The following is a 13,599-nucleotide window of genomic DNA, read 5'->3' as shown; positions in this document are numbered from 1 at the left end:
TAGAACTAGTATTAGAATGCAAGGCTGAGGAGAGTTGGAGGAATAGTTTCTTTCACTTCCTTTTTCTGGAAACTTCCAAGTAGTCATAGTAACAGAAGTAATAACATGCATACCTCTCCCTGTCTTGGTTTCAGGAAGCACAGGAGTTTCTACAGGCTCCACCACTGCCAGCCCTGGAGCCTCAGCCACAACCTCTGAAAGTAGCAAAGCAGGTAAGTAAAAGGAAAAATTGGTGAGTGTGCAGGAGTAAAATGGAGAGTGTGGATCTGCCCACATTTCCTTTATGTAGCAGCATTGTAAAGAATGAGAACTGGAGTTAAGAAGCCCAGTTACTGACCACCGGTATTGCAGGTAGTAATCAGCCGTATAGATTCAGACGGAAGTTCCTATTCTGGAACTTCTGAGCCTGTGAGTCTGGAGTGGGGCTAGGATCATGGTTTGCAATCCTAACTACAAATTAGAATCAACTAGAGAAATGGTTGAAAATACACGTTGAAGAATCCTTCACAGACTAATTGAACATGTATCCCTGGAAGAAGGGACCAAGCATTAAGTATTTTTAAAAGCCTCATGGGTCCCATATGTAACCTGGATTGAGAACCACTAGGCTCAAATATCTGAATATTAAATAAATAATAAGCAAGCTTATTTACAAGAAAGAAGTAAATAAGCACTCTCAGGGATTCCAACACAATTGTGAAAGATTACTATCATCAATTTGTAGAAAGGGTGAACCATTTCTGGAAACGAAGAAGTATAAACAAAAGATATTTTGGAAGCAGAGAGTAGCACGCTCTGTTCTGCTAAATCAAAGATCATGATACATACTTATTGTTTATTTTGAAAGGAACTACTGGACCCTCAGTGGGTGAAAAAACTAGAGCCACAAGCAGTGAAGTGACACCATCTGAAGGCATGTCAGGTGAGTAGAGGACGTCATTCCAAGGCCATGGCTTTTGGTGAAAAAGATAGTGTTTCATCAGAACTCGGCAAATTTTACCTAGTATAAATGCCATCCAAGAAAAGATAGAATGGTATATAAGTGATTAACATTTTTAAGAGAAGTTTTAATTTATGTTGTCTCTAAATTTTTCCTTTAAAACTACTACAGCACTAGGTTGTCATAAAAATGTATATACTCTCCCAATACTGTGTTTGTCAGGTGTAACAGGACAGTCTGTTGGAACTACTGCTGGATCTGACAGTGAAACCACAACTAGAACATCTTTCACTAGTTCCAACCCACCTGGGAAACTCACCAGGCCAACCCCGGGTTCACCTGGTCACTTTAGTGGTGGTGCGTCACAAACTTAGTTGGAAACTCAAATTCTTATAAGTTTAAATGAATTTAGAAGGTACATAATTTACAACAAATGATCATGGATAGTTTAAGTCCTATGACCCCTTACCCCTCTAAAGAAACCCTGAAATTTGTTCAAAGAGTATTTCATCATAAGCATTTATGTAGACTAAGGTTGCCAGAGAAAATATAGGATACCAATTACATTAGAATTTCACACAAATCAGGAACAATTGTTTTTTTGGTGAGTTTGTCCCATGCAATAATTGAAACACAGTGTTTATTGTTTGTCTGGGATTCATATGTAACTAGGTATCCTGTATTTTTATTTCGTGATTTTGAAAACTCTGATGCAGACTGAGCACTTGTTGCTCTTTTCAACTAGGAACAACTGAAGGGAGAAATGTAGCCACCACTGGAGCTGCTGGTGAAAACACTTCTGGAGCATCAGGTATGGAAAGAGCATAATCAGAATGAATCCAGGCAGTCGAAGTGTAATTCTTTTACTTAAAATTTTGTCAGACACAAGGTTCCTTGGGGAATATAATAATCATTATTTGTGTAATGTCAAAACTGCAGAAGATCAGAAAAAAATCAAAAAATATTTGTTGTGTGTACAACATCATCCTGGGTGATACAGATAACATAAAAGAGGAGTAGAGCAAGGTATTTGTTCTCATGTAACTTCATTTCTGAAGAAAAGAAATTAATATTTATAATACAAAAGCAAAACCATCCAAGGCAAAAGATAACAAAAGTGGAGGAATTGTTCTATGACACATGTTCGAATAAGACTTGCGAGGCAAATCTAGTAAAGTGACTAATTTGGTTAAAACAACAGAATTATTCTATTTTGAAAAGAATATATTATAATCACTGTAGTCTGAGCTATGTCTATATGCCCCAACTTGAACAAAAACTGAAAATATAGGGAAGCTGAGTGAAATTTTAAGCATCTATTCAACTACAAGGGAATAAAAAGCAATTATCATTCAGGTTTTGGGGAAGTAGAATTAAAAAATATATATATTCTTCAAACCCAGAAACCCTCTGAAAAAAGGTAGTAGAGAATTAAATACAGGTTTATTATTGAATAAGCATTAAAACAGAATGTGATACACGAGAGGTAGTCTGTTAAGACAGTGAAAAATCAGAGAGATATCTCACTCTTTTATAATATATACCCAAGCAGATACTACTGACCATATACATGTTCTCAATATAAATGATAACAGTCTTCAAGTAGGAGGACTTGAGAGCACGATTTATTACACATAGTTCATCCTAAATTCATCTCTGGAAATGAAGCAGGTGAGTAAGTTTTTCATAGCTAAATCTGTGAAGAACCTTTCTTAACCTAATTTCCTAGATAATATACCTCTAATGACCTGGTTAAATATTCAAACACATCAAAAATCCTTTTATCACAAGCAGAATGTAATTTAATTAGTCATAGTATCAACGTTATCCTTAATTTGCACTGACACTAGTAGAATGTAATAGCATTTAAGCTCAGGAAATCAATGGGGGAAAAAAACAGGAAAACAGTGGCTGCCTAAATTAGAGTCTACGATTTCTTCAAATTGTAAACATCAAAACAGAGCCCACATCTATGGTGTTTAGAGGAGACAGAGAAGAGCAAGACTTCAAAAACTGGGAACGATGGCTCTGAGGCTAACAGTGGGGCTGAGATTTAGGTAAGGACATCAAAGAAAATAGAGAAGTATAGCGAGGTCCTAATAGTGGTAGAATACCATTATTCTAGTGTTTCAATCAACTGGAGTGGAGCCTCAAAAGGAAGATCCCCTAACTTGAGTGGAAAATACTGACAGAAAATCTAGAACCTGACAGTTCAGAGAGCCTGCATGAGTGGAGTTGAAAGAGTATCGGAAAATGCATGGAAGTCTTTGGAAGGGAGAGGAGCCCTTGGATCCTGGGTGTCAAAGGAAAAACAAAATATGTAAAAATAAGAGTCTCAATAAAACAATATTAATGAAAGCATCAGAAGACAGACAGGGAAAAAGTGCCACTTATAAAAGAAGCTCCCTCACTGTAAGAACATAAGAGGGAGCCCTTTATCTGAGAAATCTGGGAAGCCATCCTGAAGCCTCTCTGCTGCCCCCTGCATAGAATCTCCTGCTATTACTGGCCCACAAAACAATGAAAAAAATAGTAATAATGAAGAAAAAAATGAAATTCCAATATTGAGACACAGCTATTCCTTTGTATACATTTTCAAAAACTTTGCAGCGACAGCAAGCAAATTCTAAATATCTAGTCATGAAGCCAAAGAATATAAAAAGGTAACATAAAATAACTAAGGAAACAACTGCAGCTACAAAGAGACATAAAAATTACAGATTAAAAATTAAGAGTGGAAATAGATAAACAGCAGGAAGATGTTAAATTGGAATTGGTGAAAACCCAGGAGAAAAACTGAAGAAAAAGAAAAATCATCTCAAAAGAAGACCAAATAGCAAGGTGCTCCACTAAGAATAAATAAAACTTAAAATACAGCAAGGATTTTAGAGGACAGAACTGAAAAGATGTTCCCTATCCCTGAAATATTGCAGACACTTTCAAAAAAAAAAGGTATAACAGGCTAGAGAAGGTTATAGTTTTAGGAAACAGGCAAAAATATCCAAAATATACATTATTGCCATTTCTGGAGAAGAAAAAGCAATGAAAGAGAACTAATATTTAAAATTATAAGTAAGGCAAAAATTTTCTTAGTTTAGGAAAAAAAACCCCTAAATCTATGTAGTGAAAGAACCTACCATATATCTGGAAGAATTAATCCTGAACCGTCAATTATGCAAAGTATTTTGAAAAACAATTGGATTTGTTTTACTCAGAAAACAGTAAGTTGTACAGAGAATTATTTAAATCTCATGAGCTAAGTACGAGAAGCTTAAGTTTACACACACAAAAAAAGCATTCAGGAAGAAACTAACATTTAATTATTTTTATTAAAACCAAAATTAAGGAATCTTTTAATGTAATTTATAACATTAATAATAGATTTGAGGGAAACAAAACAACCCACAGAAGCTAAAAAGGTATTTGATAAACATTAAATAATCATTTCTGATAGGGAAAAACAGACTACTCAAAATAGTAGGAATGAATACTTCCTTAAAACAGGGCCAGGTGCTGTGGCTCATGCTCGGTAATCCCAGCACTTTGGGAGGCAGAGGCAAGAGGATCATCTGAGGTCAAGAGTTCGAGACCACTCTGGTCAACATGGTGAAACCCCATTTCTACTAAAAATACAAAAATTAGCTAGGTGTGGTGGTGGGTGCCTGTAATCCCAGCTGCTTGGAGGCTGAGGCAGGAGAATCACTTGAATCTGGGAGGTGAAGGTTGCAGAGAGCCAAGGTCATGCCACTACACTTACTCCAGCCTGTGCAACAGAGTGAGACTTCAACTCAGAAAACAAACAAACTAACTAACAAAAAACAAGAAAGTATATATACCTCAGCCACACATGTAGCATCTTAATAAGGAATTTCTAAACCTATTTCACTAACTTTAGGAACAAGGTAAGAAGACATTCAATCATATTATTATTTAACAGTTTCTGGTGTTATTAATAAATTGGATTAGATAGTAATTGAAAGCATAGAATTTGAAATAGAAAATATTGAACTATTTCCATTTACAGATGATAGAAAAGTGTACCTGCAGAACTCTAGAGAATCAATGGAAAAATTATAAGCAGTAAGAGAATTTAATAAGGTACCAAGACACAAGATTAATCTGTAAAAATTAATAGTCTTCATAAATATAAATAATAAAGTATATATTTGAAGAGAGAAGTCCAATTTATATAAACAACAAACAAGATAAATTACCTTGGAATAATCCTAACAAGATAAAACTTACGTGAGGAAAACTTTAAAACTCTCCTTAGTGACACAAAAGCATTTTTGACCAAATGGAAAGGCAACCTATATCAGTGTGCCCAAAACGCCTTCAAGTTTTGCTAGAAGGACTCACAAGACTCAGTGTAGAATCATATTCATGGCTATGATTTATTGCACAAAATGATACCAGCAAAATCAGCAAAGGGAAAAAGTACATAGAGCAAATCATAAATTAGAATAATAGAAGATGTGAATTGAATTACACAGAAAAAGAACTATAAATGATTCTTAATCCTCTGAGAAAATGATCAACTTCACACAAGAAAAATGGAAATCAAAACTACACTGAGATAGCATTTCTCACATTTTATATTGGCAGAAATCCAAAAGTTTGACAACAGCCCTGTTGGCAGGTCTGGAAAGAAACAGGTGTTGCTCTCCACATTGCTGGTGGGAGCAGAAAATGTTACAGCCCCGTGGAGGGGAACTTGGCAAAATCTAACAGAATTACAGACTCATTTATCCTTTGACCCAGAAATCCCACTTTTAGTGCTCCTGAAGCCAGACAACCAAAGTACAAAATAATGTATGTATAAGCTTTTTATACCAGCATTGTTTTCTTAATAGAAAGATTGGAAACAACTCATCAAAGACACATTGAATAAAGGAGGACAAAAAGCAGCACTAGGTCATCCTAACAGAAGAGTGAGAAAGATCTCCATGTACTGATCTAGTTACTTTCAGAATTTATTGTAAAGGGAAAAAAAAAAGTCAGAATTGTGTCTACCCTTTATACCTTTATGAAAAAAGAGGGGTGTATGTGTATGTGTATGTGTATGTGTGTGTGTGTACATATATGTATATATGTTTTGTAGGGATATGAATTATATACACATATACAAGTGTGTATACAAAAAACACGGAAGATAAACTGAAAACTAGTAAAAGTCATTACTTATAGGAAAAAACCAGAACAGTAGGATTTTGAGTTCTCTGAGTATTCTTTTAAATACAGTTTTGGCTTTCAAAAAAGGAAAATGTTATATGTATTTTTAAAAACAAAATTAAAATGAAAAAGCAAACCCTAAAACTGAAAACTAACTGAAACAAGTGAACCTCATTGAATATCAAGTTATAATCACATGGAGAAAATAATTATTTCACATGACTTTAAAACACAGTAATCAGACTGTATATGCTAGTGTCATGTATAAAAAGATTGCTAGGCAATTTTAAACTTGATTCAATAATTTTCTTCTTAGAAGTTACATTAGTGTTCTCACCTTGAAATTTTTTTATATATCACAGGATAAAACAATTAGTAGTTATATGAATATTATTAGAAATCAAGATTTTCAACTTAAAAGAAAAGAGATAAAATAATTAAATCAGGGCTGGACCTTGCACCTCACACCTGTGATCCCAGTACTTTCAGAGGCTGAGGCCAGGAGACTACTGGAGCCCAGGAGCTTGAGACCAGCCTGGGCAACATCGTAAGACACCCCCCCCATCTCTACAAGAAAATACAAAAAATTAGCCACACATGGTGGTACATGCCTGTATCCCAGCGACTTGGGAGGTTGAAGTGAGGGAATCACCTGAGCCAAGGAAGTTGGGCTGCAGTGAGCTGTGATTGCACTACTGCGCTTCAGCTTGGGAGGAGGGAGATCCTGTCTCAAAAAAAAAAGAAATAATTAAGTAAATTTCTGTGATGTTCCATTTGAGTTGGAAATATATATATAAACTTATGATATATGTGTAATTTATATTAATCTGAATATATGATATGTAGAAAATATGTATTTGCATATATTAGAAATATTTACAAATTTATTATAAATATGTGATATATACTTCTAATATATGGAAATATATATATATCTATATCTTCCAATATAATACATTTATTTTCTATATATTTATTTATATCTTCTAACTCTGGCCATTGAAATGGCCTGCAGTCATTGGTACCCTAACAGTAGTGTGCACCCTTTGTCACCCACTTTGGGCTCCTAAATTTCTGTGTTCACTCTTGCTTGGAGAAATGATTAATTCCAGGTCTTGGGCAAGAAAAGTTCAAGGTGAGCTTAGGACTTCTTGAGTCAGAAAATGAAGAAGCATTCAAAGAGTAAGGGAGCTCTGCTTAAATGACAAGGGCACTAAACTACATGAGCTCCTGTTGACCAAATGTGGAGAATTTTGAGCACTGAAAAAATAATTATTTGTAGTTGATTGAGACACATTTATAATATTGAAATATACATGTCTCCAATGATGATTAATAAAAAGAAGCACAGTGACTATCATATCAAGTCCTTATTCTGAAGTTTGGTAATTAACGGGAAAATTAATCAATTATCAAGTATTTTTTATTAGAAACTATGGATCAAGATATTGAAATAGTTACAGTTGATTAGAGAAATCTCTCTTTTTGAAGAAAGATTCCAACCAATAAATGTTGAACAAAGACACAATTGGAAAAATCATTGTTTTGAAATCCTGAATTAAAGGGACAAGGAGCAAAATACATGCTGAAAACATTAGGTGAAAGGTTGAGTAGGACCTGGATGTTTGTCTGATGCCAGATTATTTGCTAACTGCAGAATCAAAAAATACTTTACACTGGAGAGTTCTGGCTGTCACCACTTAAACCTAGTGATCAAACATAGCATCACTGATAGTGGGGACTTGATGTTATGTGTCTCCTTTTGTGATATATCACCTAGAAATTATTCCTGTCGAAAATGATGAACCTGAAACTAATCAAGTTCTTATATCCCTTTCTAGATATTCTAAATTTAGCTATTCTCCATTATGTAAATTAACTTATTCTTTTATCCTCTGGATGCCCTGCAAACTGAAAATGAATATAAGAATTTAATTGCAGTACAAGACCAACCTGTTCAATGTTAGAATTAGAATTTCTGCTGGGAGAGATAGGAAATTTTCATTTTTAATAGGCTCACCAGATGATTCTTACACACATTAATGTTGAAGAATTACTATCATTCAATATTGTTGAGCAGAGAATATATTTGTGATGAAGAATATTGTCCTGCTAATTGGGTAAAGTTAGGAAACAATTGCAATGTTTCAGGTAGGAGGAACGAAGACATGAATTTGGGTGGTGAAAGTAGTCATAGAAACATCATAAATAATCAAGTTGAGTTTAAAAAATATTATCATATTACTTTTCATCGCCCCGGCCTCCTCCTCTTCCTCCTCCTCCTCCTCTTTTTCTTCTTCCTCTTCCTCCTGCTTCAAAATGAAACAAAACAAAACAAAACAGGAACAACCAGAATATCCGCTGAATTGACTACACTGGCAGGAAGAATGGCTGGGATGCCAGGCAGTGAGTTGGGATTTAATATTGAGTAAATGGCTCAATAATCACAAAAGCTTATTCATTCAAATCAATTGCATTAATCAGAAACAAAGCTATTGAAATACTCAGACAAAAGGATAAATAATGGTAATGTCTGAGAGTATTTAATAGTTGCCTTAATTTCCTAGAAGCTTTGGAAATTCATGTAATCCTAGCTGCCTTTGCATGTTGACCAGGTCCAACAGAAGGGTCTCTGGAAGCCACCACCAGAGCAGGCAGTGGAAGCACAGCTGAAGCATCAGGTACTGGGGCCCCTGGCCCTGGAAACACAGCAGGTAAGACAAAGCATATATTGTTGTCAGAGCAATGGTCAAACACAAAGTTCTTATATATAATTAGCGTAAGCCCAAGTGAGTTTTAAAAAAGAAGTTAATTACAAGAGAATGACTGAGGAAAATTCTAGCAATAACAAACTAAGTTTAATAAAAAATAAAAAGTTTAATAGTAAACTTTTGTCAAAAAGCATTTGCAGCATAGCAACAAGCTATAGGCAGAGCCTCATAATTTTTCAAATTGGATGCAACTGGAAGATCAGATGCAGCAACCACTTTAGCTTCAGGTGAAGTATCATTCATATCTAAAATTATTTTTAACTAGCAGAAGTGTGAGCTCTGATATCAAAATTTGATTTATCAAAAGAGATTATGAAGAATTTAGTAGTTGTAAATAGATTAGTGCAAATGTTACCAGAAACTGTGGGAACCTTCAGTTTTTTTCTAACTTGGAAGAAATAATTGAGCCAAGAGATGCATAGCAAGGATTAAGTGGAAGAGTTTATTGAAGGAAGATAAAGTACATTCTTAGAAAGTAATGGAAAGCAATCTGTGCTGGTACAGATAAAAAAAATCGTAGGAGCAGGATTTATTTCAGAAGTACACCCTGAAACACGAGACAGAGTGGGCTGCTTGACAGAATGAGCCAGCAGCAGCTAGTGCTGGGGGACCTCTTTTATGAGACTCTTAGGTGATTATTGATGAAGAGGCGTGAGGGGGGTGTTATTTACACGCATGTTTCAGGATGTCTCTTTTGGCACGCATGCTCTGTGGTTGTACATGCTAGTACACAAATCGCATGTCTCATTAGCATTTAAAATCTCCACCCAGGGATGTGTTTTTTACTATTATAATGAGCAAAAGTCTACTCCGGGACAATTTTTTGGAGGAGTGTGCATGCTTGTCAGTGAGGACAGGCCTTAATCTGGTTCTCTCCAGCTAGGGCCTGGCAGGTCCCTTTCAAGGCAGGAGGAGCTCAATCGCAAGACCAGAAGTAGCCAGTGTAGCAGTTGCCTTTTTGCTGACTGTCAATGGGCAGCACTGACTATGAGTGGACAGTGTCTCCAGGACTTTTTCCCTGAGGGCTCCTTGCCTGCTCATTTCTGGCTTTCTGCCTACTCTAACACAAACACTTCTATTTTGGCTAGATAATATTTACTGAGGGCTCAGTAATGTGTTCTGTACCAGAAGATGCTCTTATACTTACAAAGCTTAGAATTTTTAGAAGAAAGTAACGTTTAAACACATGAAAAAAGCAAAAAGTAAGTAATATAGCAAAAGATGTTGGGAGAATAATTTACTCTGGAATGATAACTTGAAGGTAATTTTAGAAAGAACTGTAGGTAATTCAGTGCCAAAGGCAAATAAGGATTGTGATGTTATAATAGTGCCTTATCAGATTAACATGTACACCCTTCCTGAGCAAGAAGTCCTAATATCACTAAGCTGAGTAAACATTATGAGTATAAATATGCTGGAAGAGATTTCCGAATTGTTTCAGGTCACAGTGATTGAATAAAAGCAAGTTTCTTAAACTGTTTGTTTTTTCTGAAAGTGTCAGGCACACCTGTGGTATCACCAGGTAGCAGCACCCCCAAGGAAGCAGGCATTGGAACCACCAGTCTTAGAAACTCAGGCAAATCCGGACATGACTCCTTAGCAGTTCTCAACCCTGCCTTCCTCAGCAGGTTGTGATGTGAACTATTGGTCGGGCTATAACTGACATTAAATGTCAGAGCATAGGGAAAGCATCTGGAAGATGTCCTTAATGCACTATACTTTAGAAATCTCAGTTCTGTGCTATTAGCATGGAATAGGGACCAGTACTTTCACAGCAGTGAGCCTGAACCATTGTCGTTCATAACCAGGAACCCCAACAGTATCTGTTGCCTCAACTACAAGAAGCCCTGTGAGTGAAAACACCAATGCAGCCTCAGCCACAGCAGTGACAATCTCTGGAAGCAAACCAGGTAGATAAAATGGGGGACCCAGCACTTGCAGGAGGCAATATAGGATGTTCATGTAATACTGTTCCTCAAAATCAGTGTCATGCTATTAAGTAAGTAAATCACTTAACCTCTGTAACCTCTGTTTTCTTATCTGTAATATGTGGGTCAAAGTGATCTACTTTGTGAGCTTGGGATGAGGAGCCAAGGAAATAATGAATAGTGTACATCAAAGTACATTTTTTAAATGTGGAAAGGATCATTATTTTTATCAATACAGAAAAATGAACATTTCTATAATTTTTAGTTGGAAGTTAATTTAAATGAGAATTGTTTATCTCATCACTTAAGAAATTCTGTGAATGAGTCCTTTCCATTTTTGCCTTTGCAACAGGCACGGCTGGAATACCAGGTGGTGCAACTAGTGGAGGTGAAATGACATCTGGGTGGTCCGGCAGTGGTACCAGCATGGGCTCTTCAAATAAACCAGGTGAGACTAGCAAAGCACTAAAAGGTCACAAAAATGGGAGTAAGTGTGGAAACCTGTTTATAAAAGCTTATTCAGTAGGGTATTAATTCAGTTGAAAATTTTTCCTGCATGAAACTTAAAGCACTGTTATTTAAATATCCTGTGAATTCATTAAAAAGATTGCCATCGCATGCTTTGTTATTCAGTATTTATGTACCATTGGGGTATCAATTAGTGTAATACCTGAAATCACAGATATAAAAATGATCTGATAGTTTAGATATTTTCCATTATTAAACTAGACTAGTGTCACTTTTTTAATCGGATAATGTCACAAGACCAATTTAGAAATCACTGGAATGTTACTTGATACAACCATAGTGGAGTTAAGTTAAAAAAAAAAAAAGCAATAGTAATCTTCTGATACTGTATCCCATGGTTGGTCCATAATTGCTGTTTTTGAGTTAACGGCTTCTAAGGATGTGTTTACTCATTTTGTTATAATTTCTTTGTCTAAGTTCTGCATTTTCCACACAAAATCACTTAGACAACAAGCTAACATAATTCAATATAGATTAAAAGTTCAAAATAATTACAAAATACTGTTAGTTATTTTTGCAGATCATTAATTGATTTTTCCCATAATACAAATACTTAAGAGTTCAATAAATTCTTCTCTGTCTCAAATAATATAATATGCTGTTGGGCATCAAAAGGTTATTTTACATCAGCAAGGATATTTAAATTTCAAACTGGAATTCTTTTTTTTTTTTTTTTTGCAATCTTTTGCAAAACACCACTATCTTCAGTATTAGAAATTTTTTTGGTTTAAAGTATTAGCATATTTTCCCATATGTTCTTTACTGAACAGAGATCTAGAACCTTGATGAATAGATTTCCTCATTTCTAAGAACAATTTGATAAGTAACACTGCCTTCTGAATTGTTTAAAAATTCAGAAATCAATTTTCTTCCTAAGACCTCTACACATGGGTTTTTTTAGTCTTCTTTTCTACAGTTTACAAATAGGGCTTGTCTATAACTCATTTGCTCAAAGCTGACCTGTTGAAGAAATATGTAAACTATGCAATAGGTGTTGCAGATCCCTTGCTAAACATTGTTTGTGTCTCATAATACTTGTTTCAAATGACTAAAGAGATAGATTACCAATCAATTTATTTATTTATATTTAAATACTTCTCAGAAAATAGCCAAAAAAACTTGCATGAAAAATACAAGGGTAGGATAAAATATTAGTAGATAAAACCATTCTTATATCTTCATTTCTACTGGCTATATTTAATACAATATTGTTGATAATATAAACACATGAAGCAGTCATATGTTTATATACTTATGTATGAATTATCTTAATCTGTTTTAACAAAAGTAAAAATGATCATCAGAAAAAAAGTATAGAAAGTGTAAAAATGGGCAAAGTGTTTTCACATATATTAACTTACTTGAATCTTATAGACACCCTATGCAGTCAATAATATATTAGTAATTATTCAAATATTATCTATGTAAAATCAATGTGTTTACCCCAAATTCACAGGATGAGTATGTGCTGAGTCAGGGCCTAGATTGTTGATTCTTCATCTAATCATCTTTTACTAGACAGACCACCAACATGGTGATTTCTGTTAAAACTAAAGAAATATTGTAATATTGCCTGTTTTTGTTTTTAGTTTTGCTCCTAGTGCCTAGCTCAGTTCCTGGTTTGGGTACTTGATAAATATCTGATGGATATTTGGTAAATAATTCAATAAGTCAATAGTAGCTTCCAGTCTGGTAAAAGATGAAGAGGTTTTATTCTCATCAGTGAGATAAAATCACAGGTCATATGGAAGGAAACCTTATGGAAGGATTGGAGCTGTCAGGAGGTAGTAGACTGTTTTCTGCTCCACTCAAATAGTGGAGTTTTGCTGGAAACATGTACCCATACACACACAGACACACCACTCTACAGATGCATGTCTCTGCAGATCCAAGGTTTCCATCTTCATCTGGTTCCTTAGGGGTATTCTTGCTATATTATCTTCAGAACTAGAGCCTTCTGGGTGATACTGGATTTCCCTTTATGCTCACACCTGTTCTCTGAGTCTTCCCCATATTAGAAAATGTTACCATCACTGACCCAATTCACTCAGGTAAAAATATTATTATTGTCCTTGATGGCTGTCTTTTTCTTTGTACCTTCCATATTTAAACAAGTCCTGTTAATGCTACTTGTGATACACATGCTGCCCCCATCCACTATTCTTAGTCTCCTTTATCACAATTTTAGCATAAGACTGAACTTCAAATTATCTGAACTTCAAATTGGTCTTCTTACTTCTATTATGCACCCCTTGCCATA

General features: G+C 35.1%; 1 protein-coding gene across 1 annotated transcript in view; it reads left to right on the top strand.

The window, feature by feature from the left end:
* The window catches only part of MUC19 (mucin 19, oligomeric), a 189,411-nt gene that overhangs the window by 85,054 nt on the left and 90,758 nt on the right, over positions 1-13,599 (top strand). Inside the window, 8 exon segments of the mRNA XM_037738205.1 lie at positions 135-212; positions 848-922; positions 1,163-1,297; positions 1,686-1,751; positions 8,728-8,826; positions 10,379-10,459; positions 10,692-10,793; positions 11,164-11,259. Coding sequence (XP_037594133.1) covers positions 135-212; positions 848-922; positions 1,163-1,297; positions 1,686-1,751; positions 8,728-8,826; positions 10,379-10,459; positions 10,692-10,793; positions 11,164-11,259 — 732 coding nt within the window.

Source organism: Cebus imitator, unplaced genomic scaffold (assembly GCF_001604975.1).
Source record: "Cebus imitator isolate Cc_AM_T3 unplaced genomic scaffold, Cebus_imitator-1.0 Scaffold2, whole genome shotgun sequence".
In the NCBI taxonomy this organism is placed as follows: Eukaryota; Metazoa; Chordata; class Mammalia; order Primates; family Cebidae; genus Cebus; species Cebus imitator.
This window is presented reverse-complemented; position numbering and strand designations above follow the sequence as displayed.